Source organism: Sarcophilus harrisii, chromosome 2 (genome assembly GCF_902635505.1).
Source record: "Sarcophilus harrisii chromosome 2, mSarHar1.11, whole genome shotgun sequence".
NCBI lineage: Eukaryota > Metazoa > Chordata > Mammalia > Dasyuromorphia > Dasyuridae > Sarcophilus > Sarcophilus harrisii.
In genome coordinates, this window is record NC_045427.1 from 224,190,308 (window position 1) to 224,209,575 (window position 19,268).

The 19,268-nt window shown below is 41.4% G+C and overlaps 1 protein-coding gene across 1 annotated transcript in view; it reads right to left on the reverse strand.

Moving 5' to 3' along the window:
* Nucleotides 1–15,456, reverse strand: part of PREX1 (phosphatidylinositol-3,4,5-trisphosphate dependent Rac exchange factor 1) — a 204,638-nt gene extending 189,182 nt beyond the window's left edge. The window contains exon 1 of the mRNA XM_012539711.3: nucleotides 14,547–15,456. Coding sequence (XP_012395165.2) covers nucleotides 14,547–14,795 — 249 coding nt within the window. The 5' untranslated portion in view covers nucleotides 14,796–15,456. The remainder of the gene's footprint in view (nucleotides 1–14,546) is intronic.
* Between the last annotated feature and the right edge of the window lie 3,812 nt (nucleotides 15,457–19,268).

Here is a 19,268-nt window from a genome sequence, read left to right on the forward strand (position 1 = left end):
AAAGCCTGAAATCTGGGATGAAAACAGAGGGCAGTATTCCTGCCTTTCAAGCTTTCAATCAAGACTGACCTAAGAGGCTGGCAGAAGAGTCTGAAAGATACTCTCTGATTGAACTAAGATTGATGGGCAGCCGTACAGCAGTAATAAGAGGGTCAATTCAAACCTGAGCTGAACTATGTCCTGTGACATTTTGGCAGTTTGGGCTATCATTAAATCATCACTGATTGACAGGATTAAGCATTGGGAAAGATCTAATCCAATCCCTCTCCTCTGAAATGGGACACTGGTTAGGGATGCCCCATTTCACAGAAAGTAACAGAGCTGGGACCCATAACTCCAAAACCTTTTTCCCCTATACTAAACATCCATGGAGTGACCTGGAGGAAGTTAGTAAGATTTGGGAAGTAGAGCAGACAGATATGGGAAATTCCAGTTCAGCAGCTGATGTTGCAAGGGCTTCCTACCATAGTCCTCCCTCCTCTGCCCCACTTAAAAAGGAACTAACTCGGACTCCTCCTCCTCCTCCTCACTGTCAGAGACTGCCTCCCCTCCCCCAATACCGCTCTACCATAGAAGCAGAAAAAGGGAACAAACAAAGCTACCTTCACTCTCCTGCCCTCCATCATTCTTAAGACACTTTTGGACAGACATACAAATTACCATAGGACAAAAAAAAAAAAAAAAAAGTCAGGTTTCTCTCAGACACTGAACCCCTTCCAGCCTCCTGGTTACAGATTTCTCAGAAAACCTAAGAAGATAAAGGAACCAATAGGAAGGGGCCATTGGGACTAGCTCTATGCCAAAAGGTTAATTCCAATCACTTGCCTGTGAATTAAATATCATCCCTTACCAGCCTGAATTTCACCACTGGAAAAAAGCACTGAATTTGCAAAGAGGAGCTTCAATATTCCTCAGTTTAATTGTGATTATAGGCAAATCACAAGCCTATTCCTCATCTGTAAAATGATGTGTTTGGACTAGGTGCTTCACATTCCACAAGGCTTGGCCAGAGGCTCCAGACTGATTTCACGCCAGTGAAATAGAGCATCTGGGTTCTAGTACTAGATCTGGCCCTAATTGACCCCTTTCCTCACCCCAAATTTCCTTGTCTATCAAATAGGGGCAAAAGGATTTATGCAAAGGCTTCTTTCCAGCTTAAATCCTACAAATCTATGAAATATCATCCTGCTCTGCTTTGAGTTTCTCATTCCTCCTTTTCTTTTGCTTGTGAGGTTTCTCATGATGAAAACAGGACTGAGTCTTAAGCCCAGGAGAACCTAGAGGTCACTAAAAAGACCTCTCCATTATTCATTTAAGCACCTACTGTGGTGAAAGTATGGTGCTATCAGGGGTCCTCAAACTTTTTAAATAAGGGGCCAGTTCACTGTCCCTCAGATTGCTGGAGGGCCGGACTATAGTAAAAACAAAAACTTTTGTTTTGTGGGCCTTTAAATAAAGAAACTTCATAGCCCTGGGTGAGGGGGATAATCGTCCTCAGCTGTTGCATCTGGCCCCGAGGGCCATAGTTTGAGGACCCCTGTATGATGGTGGAAGGTGGGTAGGGAGGAAGGAAGACTTCAAAACTTCAAGAAAACAGTCCTCAGATGAGGAAGCTGGGAACCCTGCAAAGTTTGAGCTGCTCAAGGTCACACAGGGACTAAATCTTTTTCGACTATAAATCCAGCGTTCTCTCTCCCACAATTTACTTTCTTCATGAGACTAAATAATACCCTATCCTCATCCTCAAGGAATATTTAAATACTGGGTCACCTCAACCCTGAAACACTCATGGTTCTTTCTCAGGTTCTACAAATTCTTCCCCAAGTCCTATCCAGAACACCCAGACCAGCCTTCTTCTCCACTGGCCCTCCCCCCCTTTCCATTTCAAGGTCTGCATTTAAGAAGGGGATGAGACCTATGACCTGTTGCTGGGCCCTGATCCCAGCTGTCTCACTTAAAGAGAAAACACCACCCTCTGGCCTACACTTTATGACTGTTGCTAGTTCCCATCAAAGCAAACAGGAAGGGCTTCCCCAATCTTGCTCCCCACCCCCTTCCCTAGCTCACAACATCTGGCAACATCTGTTGACAAATGGCTCCTGAAATGTGGCGACAGACAGATGCAGGTATCAGCAGGAGGTCCCCGGAGAAAATGTGCCCCACCCATTCTACAAGTTACCTAAGGAGAGACCTGTAGGTTTCCTCATTAGCAATGCATCCCCTTGGCCTGGACCCTAATTAATAGGCTTTGGGTTATTTCTGGGAGCTGAGTTCAGAGCAACATAGAAGGGAAAAGACTAGTGTTAATCCGGGAGACTCAACAGGGAGCTGATATACCTACTGGCCACCAAAAGTGAACTAAATTAGTTTTGTCTAACCTATAGCTGCTAATCAGATACTGGTCATCATTGGCTGTGGAACAGCTCCCCAGGGTTGTTCAAATTAAATTAAATTCTGAAGAAGAGTTTCCTTGGTAGATTTTAGTTGTAGGGTTACTAATTTTGGTCGGTGGTGGTTTTGGGGGAAGAAGGAGTGTTTGGGGGAAGGATGAAATAGAATTATTTTTCATTTTTATTTGCATATAGGTATCATTACTATCTCTCCACTACCTTTTTTTTTCCCTTGGTCTAATTCCAAGGCAATTAGGTGGGGCAGTGGACAGAATACCAGACCTGAATTCTGGGTTCAAATGTGACCTTATCTTCCCCCTACATAAGTGTACCTGTCTTCAAGTAAAATAAAAGACCTCAGGAAATACAATTGTTTTGTTTGATCAAAGTTTGGTCTTTTTTTTCCTCTTGTAGTTTTCTCCTATATCTAAAGATTCCTTGACAAACTGAATTCGAACCTGGCAGCCAGAATCATGGATCAGATAAAATAACCGCCTGCATTTGTTTGGCTCTTGAGAGTTTACAAAATCCTTTATCTCATTTGAGTCTTACTACCATTCTACCATTCTTAAGATAGGACAGGTAACATTATCCTCATTGTGTAGAAGAGAAAAAGGCTTAGTGATCTGACCCAGGTACTTGGCTATTAATAAGCAGCATGTTAGGCCTTGAACCCAGGTAGAAATACTTGAATGCCATGTTGCTTCAGCCAAGGTAGGTGAGGTTTCTGCTGGAAATCAAGCAGGCAGAATTAAGTTACATATTTTATTTAGTACTGATTAGGTCATAGCTTTCCTCTGTAACTCTAAATAGTCAAAACTTCCTTGACCCTATTTTTTAAAATAGTATTTTACTTGAAGCCAATTACTCTTGAAAAAAAGAAATCACAGAAATAACTGAAGAAAACAACTTAAAAAATAAATTTGACAAAATGAAAAAAATACTAAAGAAGTTAATTTCTTCATCTGCAAAATTAGGGATGGTGATAACAATTTTTAAAAAGTATTCTCAAAAAAGATCAGAATTTAAGTGACCTTCTAGTGGTTTTTCCCCTTTTGGTCTGATTTTTCTTGTACAACATGACTAATATGGAAATATGTTTAAAAATACTGTACATGTATAACTTAGATTGCTTACTGTCAGGAAGGGGAGAAGAAAATAAGGAAGGGGAAAACATTTGTAACATGAAATCTTACAAAAATGAATGCTGAAAACTATGTCCTGTTACCTTTTATCCTACCAATGCTTTTTAGCGTTCAGAAAGTGGTCAGAAAGCTTTTTAACAAAATACTGCAGAAATACCAGGAGATACTGCCTACGATCCTTTAAGGAGGGTAGTGGACAGAGCTACTGTCCTGGTCCTGGAGTCAGGGAACCTGGATTCAAATCCAACTACAACCATTTTCTATTGGGATGATCTTAACTTGAAGTTCCTTCCAATTCAAGTGCTGTAATCTTATACTTTACTAGTAAAGGAAGCTTAGGGGAAAAAAATCAAAAGCAAATCTAAACAATGATGTCTATTTTGCCTCTATTCGCAAATATCCTTTCAATTCACCTTTCAAATGTGGCCATAACAAATCCTTCTTCTAGTCAAGATATTCCTTTGCTCAAAAATCTTCTGTGACTCACTAACACCTTCCTAGGAAGTTGAAACTACTATTTCCAAATTCATCTAAAATTACCCTACTGCTAGGATGTTCCCAGAGCATCACACTATTACCAATCTCCCATGTTCACACTACTTCCTGATACTTAGAATGCACTCATTCCCTGCCTGCTCTCCTCTATTATTTATCTCATAAATCTCAAATTCCCAATGTTATCTTCTCAGAGTAGCCTTTCTTTAGGCTCCTTCCCCTTATAACTTCATAATGATTGCACTTTGTTCTGCATCTCTTTAATGCCAAATCCAATACTATTATACATTTTAATTCTCTAAGCTTGTGTCTTGTGTTCTAATGGCTCTCTTTTATCCCCAGTACAGAGCTCTGCACTTAGAAGTCCCAAAACAGGGACCTATGACTCCCTCTCAAAGCTTCCACTCTACAGCTTCAACCTATGCTCATACAGGAAGGGAGGACCAAAGTAAAAGTAAACAAACCCTTCTTCAGCTTGTGGCTGATACCCTCCCCTGTCAGCCCCAACCACAACGTACTGGGCTAGCTCTCCTTGGGCCCCACCCATGTGAAGTCCCACCTCCTCCAGGAAACCTCCCCAGATAATATAGTATACTAAGCTCTCCCTCCTTTCCTATAGACTTCAAAAGCCCTTGGTTGCAATTCTATTACAGTGTCTAGTCAAAAAGACAGGAGTTGTAGACCCAACTCTGGCATTCACCAGGTGAGTGATCACTGGGTGACTATTCAACTTCAGTGAACTTTACTTAGGGATAATACCCTATCTAATGACAGGATTGTTGAGGGAAAATATTTGTAAACTATAAAGTTTCAGAGAAATATTTTCAAAGTATTTTCATGTAGGACATTTTACAAACCTGAGACAGGTAGTTGTTTCCTATTTTACAGATGAAAAAACAAACTCAGAACACTGAAGATATTTATCTACATAGGTTCCCAAAGTATGGACCACCTCTGGTGGTCCCTAAAACTTTTCAAAAGGTCCTAAAGGTCAAAATTATTTTTATAGTAATAAAATATTCCAAATAGCCATAAATATAACTTCATGAAAAATATCCTAGGGGAAGGTTTGTAAATTATTATTAAATAATTTTTAAATGTGTAAAAAGACAGTTTACCACTGTTACAGCAAACTTTGGCAGTCTGAATTTTTCTTCTTATCAATAACTAGAGCAGGTCACATTTATAAAGCATTATCCCCATTTTAGAGGAAGACAAGATCAGAGAATAATGCAATACCAAGAGTGTTGGATTTGTGATCAAAGAAGCTGGCTCCCTTGGACAAATCCCTTAAACCTGTCAGAACCTCAGCTCACCTACAAAATATCGGGGCTACACAAAATGACCTCTGAAGATCCTTTCAGCTCTAAACCTATGATGTTATGCTGTGACTTGTCCCCAGTCATACCATCCCATTCCATGCCAAAGCCTCTGTAGATCTTCAGGGGGCTGCCTGAGGAAGGTTATGGCTCAGCCCTACTCAGAGACAAGGACACAGATGGGCTTTTCCAGTCTGTCACTCTTGCTTTGACAGAAGCCCAGTTGGTACAAACAGGAATGAACAGGAGAGGTTTAACCATTCCCACCAAGGCAGCAAAGATCCTCCCATGTTTCCTGGCTCCAATGACTACTACCTCTGCTTTCTGGTTCTCTGAGCTACCCTCCCAAAAAGAGCTTCACTTCCTCAATGTAAAGATCAAGGGATCATCTGTCAATAGCAAACTCTACAATGAAACCCCTATGTAAACATAGATTAAGTATCCCACCACAATATGACAGAGGTCAGAGACATCATAATCAAATGAAAATGTTTGCTTAGTCTTTCAAGAGCAAAAGCATAAAAGAAATCAAACTGGCTGAAGGCTTCCCTCCTCCCCTTCACAGCCTTGGAAACCCCCTGACAATTCCTCTGCAAGATAATTCTAGTATGGCCTGGCCCACAGAGGCCAAACAGCCCACCTTCATTCCCCAGCGCAAGGCTAGATTCTTATCAAAATGAGATAATATTTGTCTAAGTGCTTAGCTCAGAGCCCAGAACATAGCAGGCACTTAATAAATGCTTATTTCCTGCTCTTCCCTCCCCCTTCTTCAAACTCCACCTATCACCAGTCACCCTAACAATGCTTTAGCCTCCAAGGTAGGAGGGGCAGTTCTGGTAAGCAGAAAAAGCTCTGGAAGCTGCAGCTCTACAAAGCAGGCTTTCTGAGACAAGGAGTCAAAAAGATTTGACTTTAAATTCTGTTGAGATACTTAGTAGCTGTGTGACCTTGGCCCCCTCTTCTAAAAAATGAAAGGATTCCCTGTCAAACTTCCATTTAAATCTATGACTCTATAAACTGTACTGAGAGAAAGCAACTGGGAAGAAGAGAATAATTACCAGACACTTTAGGATATCAGAAAACTTTCTACCCTTATCTAATCTAATCACCTGTGAAACAGATTTTGATTGTTGTTCGGGTCCTTCGGTCTACTATCTCCTGAAGTCTGTCTAAACTCATGTTTGTTCCTTCAATGACATTATCTATCCATTTCACCCTCTGCCATTCCTTTTGCCTTTTGCCTTCAATCTTCCCCAATATCAGTCAGAGTCATTTCTAATGAATCCTTTCTTCCCAGTGAAACAGATGGTAAATTATAATCCCCAGTCTGCAAAAGGAAAGAAGGAATCCATAGGTGTAAAGCACAGGTAAATAAGTAGGAAAGACACCCTTATCTAGAATTAAGAAGCTTGTCTTCTCTCCTCTTCCCAGTTCACAGTCCTTCACCTCCTAAGATAGCTTTCAAATATTGTCACAGGTGCCAGTCCAGGTGCAGTTTTACCCTTGACTAAAAGAACCCAACCCCACCCCCACTCTCCTCTCCTCCTCCTCACTGTACTGTCTCTGTATATCAAGTTTAAATGAAAACAACTGGATGGGGTGTTGGAGGGGTTTGTTACAAAAAGAGCTAGAGTAGGATGTGGGTTATCTTTGAGCAGGGACACAAACCCTCCCAGAGCCTTCTTACAGGAGAAAGGAGAGCCTTACTGTCTCTTGGACAATGAGACCAGGAGCAGGATGACTCTGGATCAAGGATGTTATCAAAGGAACATGGGTATGGTGCAGGAAGCCGCTGGTCTATCTAATCTCTAAGGTCCCACCACAGTTTTAAGATACACGAAATCATGAAGTAATGAGCTAAAAAGGACTTAAAAGGTCACCTGCTCTCACTCCCTCATTTTAGAGGTGAAGAAAAACAACTTTAAAAACTCAAAAATCAATTCCACTATAGCACACTTCAAAGTCAAGTCAACATCATTTATCAAATGCCTACTATGTGCTGTGATGAGTACTAGGGATATTAAAAAAAAAAAAGGGGGGGGTAAAATCAGGAACAATAATAGGGGAGACAAGATACATATAAGATATATGATATACACATATACATCAACTGTATGTATATACATATATACATATGTATTAACTAATATACATGCATATGTGGAGAGAGACAGAGATAAGATAAATTGCAAATGTTTTCTGAGAGAAGGGAAAACAATCAAAGTCTTTTTGCAGAAGGTGGGATTTTAACTGAGACTTTTTGGAAGGAACCAGCATTGAGATAGAATTCTTAAAGGGGAATTCAATTACTGTTCTGTAAGAAATGACCAACAGGATGATTTCAGAAAGGCCTGGAGAGACTTACACGAACTGATGCTAAGTGAAATGAGCAGGACCAGGAGATCATTATATACTTCAACAACAATACTAGATGATGACCAGTCCTGATGGATCAGGCCATCCTCAGCAACGAGATCAACCAAATCATTTCTAATGGAGCAGTAATGAACTGAACTAGCTATACCCAGAAAAAGAATTCTGGGAGATGACTAAAAACCATTACATTGAATTCCCAATCCCTATATTTATGCACACCTGCATCTTTGATTTCCTTCACAAGCTAATTGTACAATAATTCAGAGTCTGATTCTTTTTGTACAGCAAAATAATGTTTTGGTCATGTATACTTATTGTGTATCTAAGTTATATTTTAATATATTTAACATCTACTGGTCATCCTGCCATTTAGGGGAGGGGGGGGGGGGGGAAGAGGTGAAAAATTGGAACAAGAGGTTTGGCAATTGTTAATGCTGTAAAGTTACCCATGTATATATCCTGTAAATAAAAGGCTATTAAATAAAAAAAATATATTAAAAATACAAGTTAATAAAATAAATAAATAAATAAAATAAAGGGGAATTCAACATGAAGTAGAATCAATGGAATTTGCAATAAAATACAATCTCTAGCCTTAGTAACTCTGACCCTGGCTTAGAAAAGTTAATCTCTGTTAATTAATCTGTTTTTTACCTCCCTAAATAAGAACACAGTATTCCGTGACTTTTAAAGGGCCTTCCAACTCAACATCCATGAGCAAATGAGTTCAATAAATGAAATAAGGCTGTGGTGAATGGGTAGCACACCCTTGAAGTCAATAATGAAGCTCTACGTAAGAATAACTTTTTAAAAATGAATGACAACTCTAAAAACCCCTCCCCTCCCCTCTTTCATCATATATGCTTTAATCAATAAAAAGAAAAAGAAAAATACATAAAGTATTTTATACATGTCAGAAAAGGTGGGAATTAAGTCACATAGTAGAGGTTGTCACTTTTGAAAAGAACCAATGATGTCACAATATTGGAGTCAGGGTATGTCTTAACTTGCAAGAGAATTAGAATTTTAAAGAAGCAGAGTCAGTCTCACTCTTCCAGAATCCAGTGGCAAGACAAAAGTTCAGGACAAGTGACAATGGTTCAAAATACAAAAGGAAATTTTCTTTTGCTTGGAATAACCATCCTCCTACCCTAACTTACCAATAGGTTTGAGCCTGTTAGTTATACTCAACCTCAAGCTATCTACCAGGTCTGTTTACAGGTTGCATCCTCTACTCATGGAACTGGAAAACCTTTCTATGAACCTGGGACCTAAAGGTTAGTGTCTTATCGTTTCCGTTTTTCTCTTTTCCAGCTGTTAAAAAAATGGTACCATTTTGATGCCACTGTTTGCTGCAGAGTAGTAAGTTCCCTTAATTCTCTAAGGCTTATTACAATTTTTCCTACTGAGTTCTCTTCCTAAGAGTTATTCCAATTTTGACATTCTGGGACTTCAAGTTTCCCATTTGCCCCTACCTGTGAACCTCCTACCTGCAAAAAATAAAAAGAAAGAAAGAACCAGTCCTCTTCTTACTCCTATTGAAAAAAATCATTTACCTTCAGAGGCTATCAACCTCACTGTCCAACCTGAAGATAAAGCATGAAGAAGGAATTCTCTAGTCCTAGTTTCATTTTTTGGGTTTTTTCCCCAAAATTGACAATTTCTCTATATGACTCTTCAAACAGCAAAAGGCAGTAGATATATAGTCAAAAGACCTGGCTCTACTAATTTCCCTTGTGGTGGATATATCGGTAAACTTCTCTAGATCTTTTAATCTTCTATAAAATGAATGGATTATATTAGCCCCTCTTTTCAGAGTCTATGTTCAATGGATTGTGCTAGATGATCAGGGATTTTAAAAGATGAATAAGGCTAGGTCCTTACTTTCAAAGAAGCAAAGTGTGAATCTATTTGTGCTACTGTTATTCAAATAATTATAAAATGTCAGAATTCAATTCAATTCAAATAACACTTACTTATACCTACTATATGAAAGTCTAGGGATTAAAAAATAATAATAATTACTGCCCTTAAGGAACTTTTATTCCACTGAACTTTGTTTGTAATTCAACCTATCTTTCAAAGACTCCGGATACTGAGAAGTAATATATTGAAAATGAATTGGATGTAAGAGAAGCAGAGTGGCTCTATGGAGTCAAATGTGATAAAAATGCATATATAAAAAGAACAGAAGGATAAGGCCATCACAGATATTCAGATCAAGTGCTCCAGGAAACTTTGAAACAAGGAAAAATACTTCTAGAATACAAAGGTATTGTTCCTGTCAATGGGGAAAGCAAATCTTGTACTTAAGGAACTAGAAAATTTTAGGTAGATGCTAGTACTATGCTGTGGCAAAGCAAAGTAGTCCTTACACACACAGCTTTCAGATATTCACACAACCTATCCAATCCAAACAAATGTGCCCAATTCTACTCAGCTCATATCTCACTTGCTCAGTAAAGCTTTCCTTGGCTTAATCAGTCCAAAATTTTTTCTTTAGAAAACTCATCATCATTAAAATTCAAAAACTTGTATATCTTTTTGCATCTTCACAGAAACCTGTTAAGTCAACAAGCACCTACTGTTCGATAGGCCCTATTATTAAGAGGCATTTGGTCCAAAATCTTCCTAGTTCAAGCCAGAGCCCAGGACTCTTCCCACTGTCTTAGAAGCAAGCCAGTTAAAATACCACTTGCTGTCCTGAAATTCCCTATAATTTAGTTTCATGTAGTTTAGTTACCTCTTCCTGTGTTTATAACTCCCCAAATAGATTCCCAGCTTGCTGATAGCAGGGACCATGTCAGACTTTTCTGTTCCTAACATGGAACCAACCATAAGGCCTCACATGGATCCAGTCCCCTTCCCTCCCCATAAAAGTGGATGTTCAAATACATCTAATCAATACCTTTTTAAAAATCAGCCATAGAAGTTGGAAGAGACCAGTTCAGCTCATTAATCCCTGCCAAATCATTAAAGGGAGGGATTACCCATACATTCTTTCAGGAGACAGAAGGCAAATCCCACAAGTAACCACCACCAATTATGAAGACAGGAAGCCATTGGGGCAAAGAAAAGGGAACAGAATTAACTCGGAATGGGCCAGAGTCAGTGCTGGTCACACTAGAAGACTACCCTAATTAGCAGGAATGATAATAAAGACAAAGAGCAGGTTGGTTTAAGGGATCTTTCTTGCTAACACAAGAAAAGTAGAAAGGTAAGCAAATCTCTCTGGCTAACAACTAAGAACATGCTCAGGATGCAGTCTGACACCTGCATGGGGGGCTGATAAGCTCTGATCTCAGATATGGCAGACAGAATTCAGGATTGAGCATAAGGATTTAAAGGGCTATAAGGTAAGGTATGGAAAAAGCATCATTTATTTTCCTGTCTTCCATCAACTTCAATCAAATCTACTTACAAGGATAGGATGATCAGGAATATCCCCAAGTATCCTTTTAAATAAAAACAGTGGCTAACCCCTACAGACAAAATCAATTTACATTTGCCCTAGTAACACATTGTATAATTTGAAAAGATAAGGAACTCACTTTCCTAATTATGCTTTGCTTAGAATAAATTAACAAGTAGGGTAGAATGCTTAAAATTATAAAAGATCAAATCCTGACACTTTCTTGCTGTATAATCATGCCATATCAAAGGTCTCTGATGTTTATCTTAAAAATGAGAATAGTAACATCTGTAAAACCTAAGGATCAAGTTTTTCCTCTGAACGAAGGTCAACCTTTTTAATACCAATACTCTTGGGCTGGTGTGTCTACATGCCATGCTAACACAAAAATGTCTGAAGAATTCAAGTTGAGATTCTTTGTCCAAAAAGCAATGGAGAGATCAAGGTTGGGGTGAGCCAACTATAACACATCACAAACAAGAACATGTTATAAAATATCTCAAAGAACTGTCTATATCAGAAAAAAGAAGGTTACATGGCAAGAGGATAGACTGCCCATGTACTCTAATCATGATATCATGCTATCAGGAAAAGAGGAAAACTTCCTCTCATCCTGGCCCAGATCCTTGAATAGATCCCCTGTGGAAAACTTCTGGGAGGAAGTGGACAGGAAGGGTGGACAGAGATATGAATGCTAGGAGGAAATGCCCACAGCAATGAGACTATAGATCCATCTGGGGTTTTTGTTTGTTTGTTTCGAGGATAGTACTTACCTCACAAGGTGATTCCCAAACACTCAGTATAATGATTGGCCTATAGTGGGTGCTCAATAAATATTTACTGGCTATGGGCTTAAATAGTGCTCCTCCCTTATAAAGTATTGTACAAATGCCAAGCATGTTGTTGTTACTTGTGTCATTATTACAACTCCTACTGATTAATAGGAATAAGCTCTGTTAGGTCAAGGACTATCTTACTTTGTATCTGTATCCCTAATTCCTGGTATGCATGTAATAAAAGTGCTTTATAAATGTTTGCTGACCGAATTTGCAAATCTGCTTGTATTCCCTGATTCCTTCCAGGATGGATAATGAAGATATAAAGAAGGAAAGGTTGAAAGGTAAAGAAGGAAAGGAAGGGGTGGAAACCTGTGTTGTAGAAGAGTCTGTTTTGTCTAAATGGTCAGTTTTCCCATCTATAACTCAATAATAACCAGATCTTATGTTACTGGTTTTACAGTCCCCATGAAATAAGTGCCCAAAGTCACAAAGCTAGCAAGTATCTGGGACAGGATTTGAATTCAGGTCACTCTTAAGTACCACATCAGCACTCCTTCCCCCAACTAGGGTGAGAAAATTAAGACTAGATGATCCCTTCCAACTTTCATCACAACAGATACAGGATATTAAAATATAATTAGAAGATAAAAAGCTAGGGTCAGAGTCCCAACACTGCTCACCATTTGACCTTAGCCAAGTCCCTGTTCTGGGCTTTTCCTGATCTATAAAATAAAAAGAGTGTCTAAATGATCTCTTAACATAGGTCCCTTTTTGCTCTATAGTCCTATCATTCCAAAAACTACCCTGGGATTTAAAATTCACCATTAATGAGAAACTTGGCTGAATTTTTTATTCATGAACAGCCAACTTTAAATTGAGAAGAGTTTTTGTTGCTGTTTCAGGAGAGAAAGAGATGCCAACTCCCATGCTCTCCTGGCCTTTAATTGAGTCCATGCCTCTCAGAAGAAGTTGGTGGCTCCTAGCATTCATTGGTCAAGAACTGAAAATAAAAACAGGTCCAAGGATGGGAAGCTGTTTGCCTGCCAGATGGCCAATACCAGAGTTTGAAAAGCTCCTCCTTCCCCCACCCCCAAGCAGCAAGGGTCTGCCTCCTCGTTCTGGACTGGCTCAGACCTAAGTCTCCAAGGTTCAAGAGTGTCTTTTGCTTTTCCCCAAGAAAATCATCCTTCCAACTCGAAGCTCCTTACTTCTCTGGACCCAAGTAGGAGGTGGGTGATACAGGCAAGATCCACATCCTACTCCCTCTAAGCCCATCATTAAAAAAGACTAAGGCTTCCTGGGAGGTAAGGGGGGAAGTAAAGTAGCAAAGGTCCCCGATGGGGGAACAGTGCAAACAGAAAAGTCATTAGACTGGAGATTAAACTCCAAAAGCCTTTATCCAAGCATTTTACTGTTGGCTCTCCATCTCATGCATAAACACATACTTCCTCCAAGGTGCTAAAAAAGTACCCTCTTGTGATCGCTTTAACAAACCGGTCTCAAATGTTCGGCTCTGCAGCTAAGAACTGATAAATCATAAGACACACAGAGACAGGACTCACAATGGAAGGTTCCCTTTCTAAGGCTGCCAACAGAGTGAGAGAGATTCGGAGTAAAGTTTCTACTTCCAAGGATCATTACTAACTAGCTCTATGGTCTTGGACAAGTTAATTTCCTCACCCATTCTCCCCCTCTCCACACACGCCCCTCAGTTCTCCATCTTTAAGATGAAAGGGTTAAACTAAATCGTCATTCTAAACAAGTTACCAAAAGACTGACAGGATACTTGGCCTCTCGAATGTAACTGATTTTTAAAATATTTCATTGGAGAAGGAGAGAAGAGAGAAAGGCAGAATCCTGGAAAATGTTCAGCAAAGACCTCTGTCTTTTTTTATTGACAGGAACCACAGGATCTAAAGTTAGCTAATAAGGTCGGTTCCTCTCCCTTCTTTCTTCCCACCCTGGGACCACGAAGGCAAACTAGGAGGGTTCCAAAACCTGGGAAAAGGTTTGTACCTCGACTATCCCTCAAGGTGCTCCCGGCCTTTTGCTAGTAAGAAGTCAACAGCCAGACCCTACGACTGCCCAGACTAAGGGGATGTTTCCTACTGGGAATTAGCAACCCCGGCCCCAGGTTCCTAAAGGAAGCAATGCCCTCCTCTCTTTCGGTAAGGTCTGAGCCTCATGCTCGGGTTACCCTACAGCTTTATACTATATGAGTCCTGAGTCCATGTGGTCCCGGGGGACCCTGTGCTTTAGATCTTCCTCCCCCTAACCCTCTAGGTTCTGGCTCCTACTTTTCTGAGATGACCTCCTGGGCTCCTGGACACCGGTTGATGGTTTTTTTTTTTCATCCCGTGCAGGGCCCAGCCTAACCTGCGGAACGCTGACCCTCTTTAACACCACTACCCAACCTCAGTCCGCAAGCACTGATCCAGTTCTGCCGCGCGTCCTTGCCACTACCCAATCCCCTGTCCAGTTCCGTGACTTCCAACGCAGACCAGCGGAGGTGCTCGGCCAGACCGCTGTTTGTCCCGTCCGACCCCAGATGGGCGCGGGTATGCACACACACAAATACAAACAAGACCCTCCCCCACGCCTCGCCCGCCCTGCCCAACCCCAGCACTGACCGATTGCAAGAAACGCAAGGTGCCCACGTAGTCCCGCTCAGTGCCCAGAATCTCGTTGAGGACGCAGAGCCGAAGTCTCAACTGGCGCTCAGAGTCCCGAGCTGCGGCGGCGGCGGCAGCGGTAGCGGGGCCAGAGCTGGCCACCGTGGGGCCAGGGCCAGGGGTTGCCGCGGGGCCGGGGACCGGCGGCTCCGGGGGGCCAGCGCTGCTCCCACAGCTGCCGCTGTTCCCGATCGCGGGCGACTCCATGCTCGAGCGGGAAGCTGATGCCCCCGAAGGGTTGAGAGGGGGAAGGACGAAGAAGTCAGGAGCTCTGCTGCCCCATCCCGGACGGGGCGCGCCGGCTGGCCCGGCTAGCGGCTACTCCAATGCATGGTACGGTGGCGGCGGAGGCGCGAGCAAGACTAGGGGGCGGGCGGCCCGAGCCGGGGGAGGAGGAGCAGGAGGTAAAGGAGAAGGAGGAGGAGAGGAGGAGGAGGCGGCAGCAACCCAGGAGAGGGGCTGGCCCTCGGGGCTCCCAGACAGCTCGGCCCCCACAGCCGCTAAGGGAGCGTCTGCCAAGCGCTACAGCGACTTCCAGCCGTAGAATCAATCCCTTTTGCTCTCTTTCTGTCTCTCACACACACACGCCTGGAGTCCCAGTCCTCAGTGGCTCAATCGCCTAGACATTCGGCGTTTACCAATCTACGGCTTTCCTTTGATTCTAGGTAGTTGCTAATTTTTTAAAGGTGTAAAGTCTTGGAAGCCCTGGGCCAGGACGGTAACGTTGGCTAGCAGGTCTGAGTCACCCCCCACGCCGAGGGTATCAGGAAAAATACAAAACACGAAGTTAGAATTCTGCGCTAAGCCCGAGTCTCAGCTGTGGACGCCCCCGTGAGAAGGGTTTGCTGGAGACAGCGAACTCCGATAACTGCACACGCGCCCACGGGGGCAACAAAAGACACCCCACCCTCCCCCAGACCCAGCACCGCACTCCTATCTGATGATGCAAATCCTCCCATTCGCCCCTAGCCCCCGCCCCCGCTACTCAGCCTAGGACGCAGCTCTCCGCCTCCAGCTCCACGGACACACACGCACACACCCGCAGCCCCTTGGACACACACACACTGAGCCCGTTAGACACACACGCCCCAACTCCATCGCCTTGGACATGCACATTCCCATGGACACACACACACACACACACACACACACACACACGGGAGTTCCCTCTTTAGAGATTGTTGCCAATGAAATCCTGTCCGTGAGATTTAGACTGAAAGGCTTTTACCGGAGGCCATTTAGTCCTTGGGACTACCCAGTTCCCACTATCGTATCTCAGACCACCGTGCGATTATGACAGGAACATTGGATCTGGAGCTTTGCTGTCTGACTGTGCTACCTTTGTGCATTGGGCAAGTCATTTTGGTTTCTCTGGGCCTCGGTTTGCTACTTCCGAAAATAAAGGTATTTAGCTAGATGGCCTCAGAGTTCCAGCCAAGCTCTAAATCCTATTTTCCCCAGGCCTGTACACTCCCTTCTGCTCCTAGTCGGGACTTTGTAAATAAATTTTCATCAGCCTTTTATCCTCTGCATATTTTTTTTTATCTTTTCTCCCAAGTTAGGCAGTTAGCTAGAGTTTTTAAATCACCTACTAAGAGCCAAGCCTTGTGCTAAACTATAGGTAAACAAAGAAAACAAACCAAAAAGTCCCTGCTCCCAAAAAGCCCCGTTTAATAGGGATTCACCATACATACAAGTATAATGCAAACAAGTTTTACACCGGATAAATAAGAAATAATCAACAGAAGGAGGGCACTAAGATTAAGGAGGACTGGAAAAGGCTTTCAGTAGAAGGTGAGATTTTATGTAAAACTTCAAGGGAGCCAAGAAAGCCTGGAGATGGGAATGAGGAACGATAGAGCTCTGGCCAACACAGCCAGTGCTGTTGCAAATGCAAATGGAGTGCAAGGAACAGCAAAGAGGTTAAGTGTCAATGAGTTGCAGAGCCATGTGGAGGGTAGTTAAAAAATAAAAAAATAAAAATAAAAAAATAAAAAACAGAGTGAAGAAAGAGCTTTGTTACTTAAGAAGGGCTCTAAAAACCAGTTTTTTTATTGATTCATTGGAGGTCATTAGTAATCACTGAAGATAACATGCAAGGTCAGACTTAAACTTTAGGAAGATGAGTTTGACAACTGAGTGCAGAATAGATTGAAACAAGGAGAGACTTTAAACTTGGAAACCAGTCAACGGAATAATTGCAATAGTCCAGTCATGAAGTGATTTGAGAACCTGCACCAGAATAGTATTAGAGAACAAAGACATATTAAAGAGATGTTGGGAAGTTGGAAAGGACAGGACTTGACAACTGATTAGATATGAAAATAGAGAGAGGGAAGAATTGAGGAACACAATTAATTTCTAGTCCGAGTGACAGGTAGGATAGTAGTGCTCTTAACAGTAATGGGGAAATTAGGAAGTTGGGAAGTTTGAGGGAAGGATAATGGTATCATTTTGGGACATATTGAGTTCAAGATGTCAATGGTAATCCATTGGCAGCTGGAGTGAAAGAGATCTACAGAGAATTTAGGGCTGGATGAGTAGATGTAAAAATTAGCTACATAGAAATGATCATTGAAACCATGGTAGCTAATGAGTGGGACAATAGAAGAAGAGAGACCAAAACAGAATCTTAGGAGAACCTCAGGGTTACCAATAAATGTGATTTCAGTGGAGATCCAGAAAAGAGGAGAGAAAGATTGGTCAAACACATAGGAGAAAACCATCATTGTGAAAACCTAGAAAGAAAAGACCAAGAAAAAGATGATTGGCATTGTCAAAGTCTGTAGAGAAGTAAAGGAACTAATGCTATCTTTTTAGCTATCTCAGTAGAAATTATTGAGGGTACAAAAATAAAGAAAAATAAATACTTCTCCTTACCCTACAGTAATAAACATAGTTCATGCTTTCCTTATGCTAAAACAAAGTTTGGATTGGTTAGTTGATTTTTGTCCCAAACAATGATTTCTTCAGTGTAAAGTGCTCCCAGAGTGAAGATCCCCTTCTTGGATGCAGATTAGCCATTTAATCTGAAAATTGCCTGTGGCATTGAGAGATTAAATGATTCCTCCAGGATTATAGAGTAAGTATCAGAGGCAAGACATAAATCCAAGTATTCATGACTCTGAGGCCTTTGAGACCTGCCTCTTATCCCAGACCCCTCCCAAGAATAGGATAGGGCTACCACTCAGGTCTCTATTCCCTCAATAAGCAACTACATTTTAAATCTTTACCTAAAACTTTGGTTGGAGGTAGGGATTGGGTATCAAAAAATCTGGATCCTACTCCAAAACCAGCCTGACTATAACCCATTTTGTGGCCTTGAACAAATTATTTCCCCACTCTGGGCTTCAGTTTCTCCATCTATAAAATGAAGGATGGAGAGATGATCAATTTAGAATTTGATAAACCCATAGAAGCTAGATAGATAAAAGCCAGTTCTAGCTCCCTCATTTTACATATGCAGAATCCAGCCCAGAAAGGTTAGATAACTTGTTGCATAGGTAGTACAGGTGGGACTTTGATTCCAAGTCCATTGCTCTTTCCAAAATACCACCCTGCCTCCTCTTTCTCTTGAACCCACTGCTGCTATCAGACACCTTTAACCACTGTATAATTCTAAGACAGACATTACTTGAGTAGGACCTGCAGAAAGTGAGTGTATGAGAACTGGAGTATAATGGGCTTCTATCATATTTCCAAGCATCCTTTAAGGAAATAATAAGCCATTCCAGGATTTTTGCCAAGAAAACCTCAAATGGGGTCACAAAGAGTAGGACACACTGAACAACAATAAAACTTCCCTGAAACTTAATTATTTTTTCTGTAAACTGAAGACAACTGAAACACAACAACTTATCTGTGGAGGGGGTTAAAGAGCAAAGGATAGAAAGAGTTATTTCCTTCCACCACTATTTCATTCCCCATCTCCTCACGGTCTGTGATTTTATTTCTCTCGGTCTTTCTGTCTCTATCTCTGTCTTTTTGTCTTTGTGCCTATCTTTCCTCTTTCTCTCCCTGTCTTGTCTGTCTCTGTCTCTCTCTCTCCTCTCTCTTTCTCTGCTTATTATAGGTTTGTTTTTTCTCCCCTGTTTTATTTTTTTTCTTTTTTTTTTTTTATTTAATACCCTTTTATTTACAGGATATATGCATGGGTAACTTTACAGCATTAACAATTGCCAAACCTCTTGTTCCAATTTTTCACCTCTTACCCCCCCACCCCCTCCCCTAGATGACAGGATGACCAGTAGATGTTAAATATATTAAAATATAAATTAGATACACAATAAGTATACCTGACCAAAACGTTATTTTGCTGTACAAAAAGAATCAGACTCTGAAATATTGTACAATTAGCTTGTGAAGGAAATCAAAAATGCAGGTGTGCATAAATATAGGGATTGGGAATTCAATGTAATGCTTTTTAGTCATCTTCCAGAGTTCATTTTCTGGGCATAGCTGGTTCAGTTCATTACTGCTCCATTAGAAATGATTTGGTTGATCTCGTTGCTGAGGATGGCCTGATCCATCAGAACTGGTCATCATATAGTATTGTTGTTGAAGTATATAATGATCTCCTGGTCCTGCTCATTTCACTCAGCATCAGTTCGTGTAAGTCTCTCCAGGCCTTTCTGAAATCATCCTGTTGGTCATTTCTTACAGAACAGTAATATTCCATAA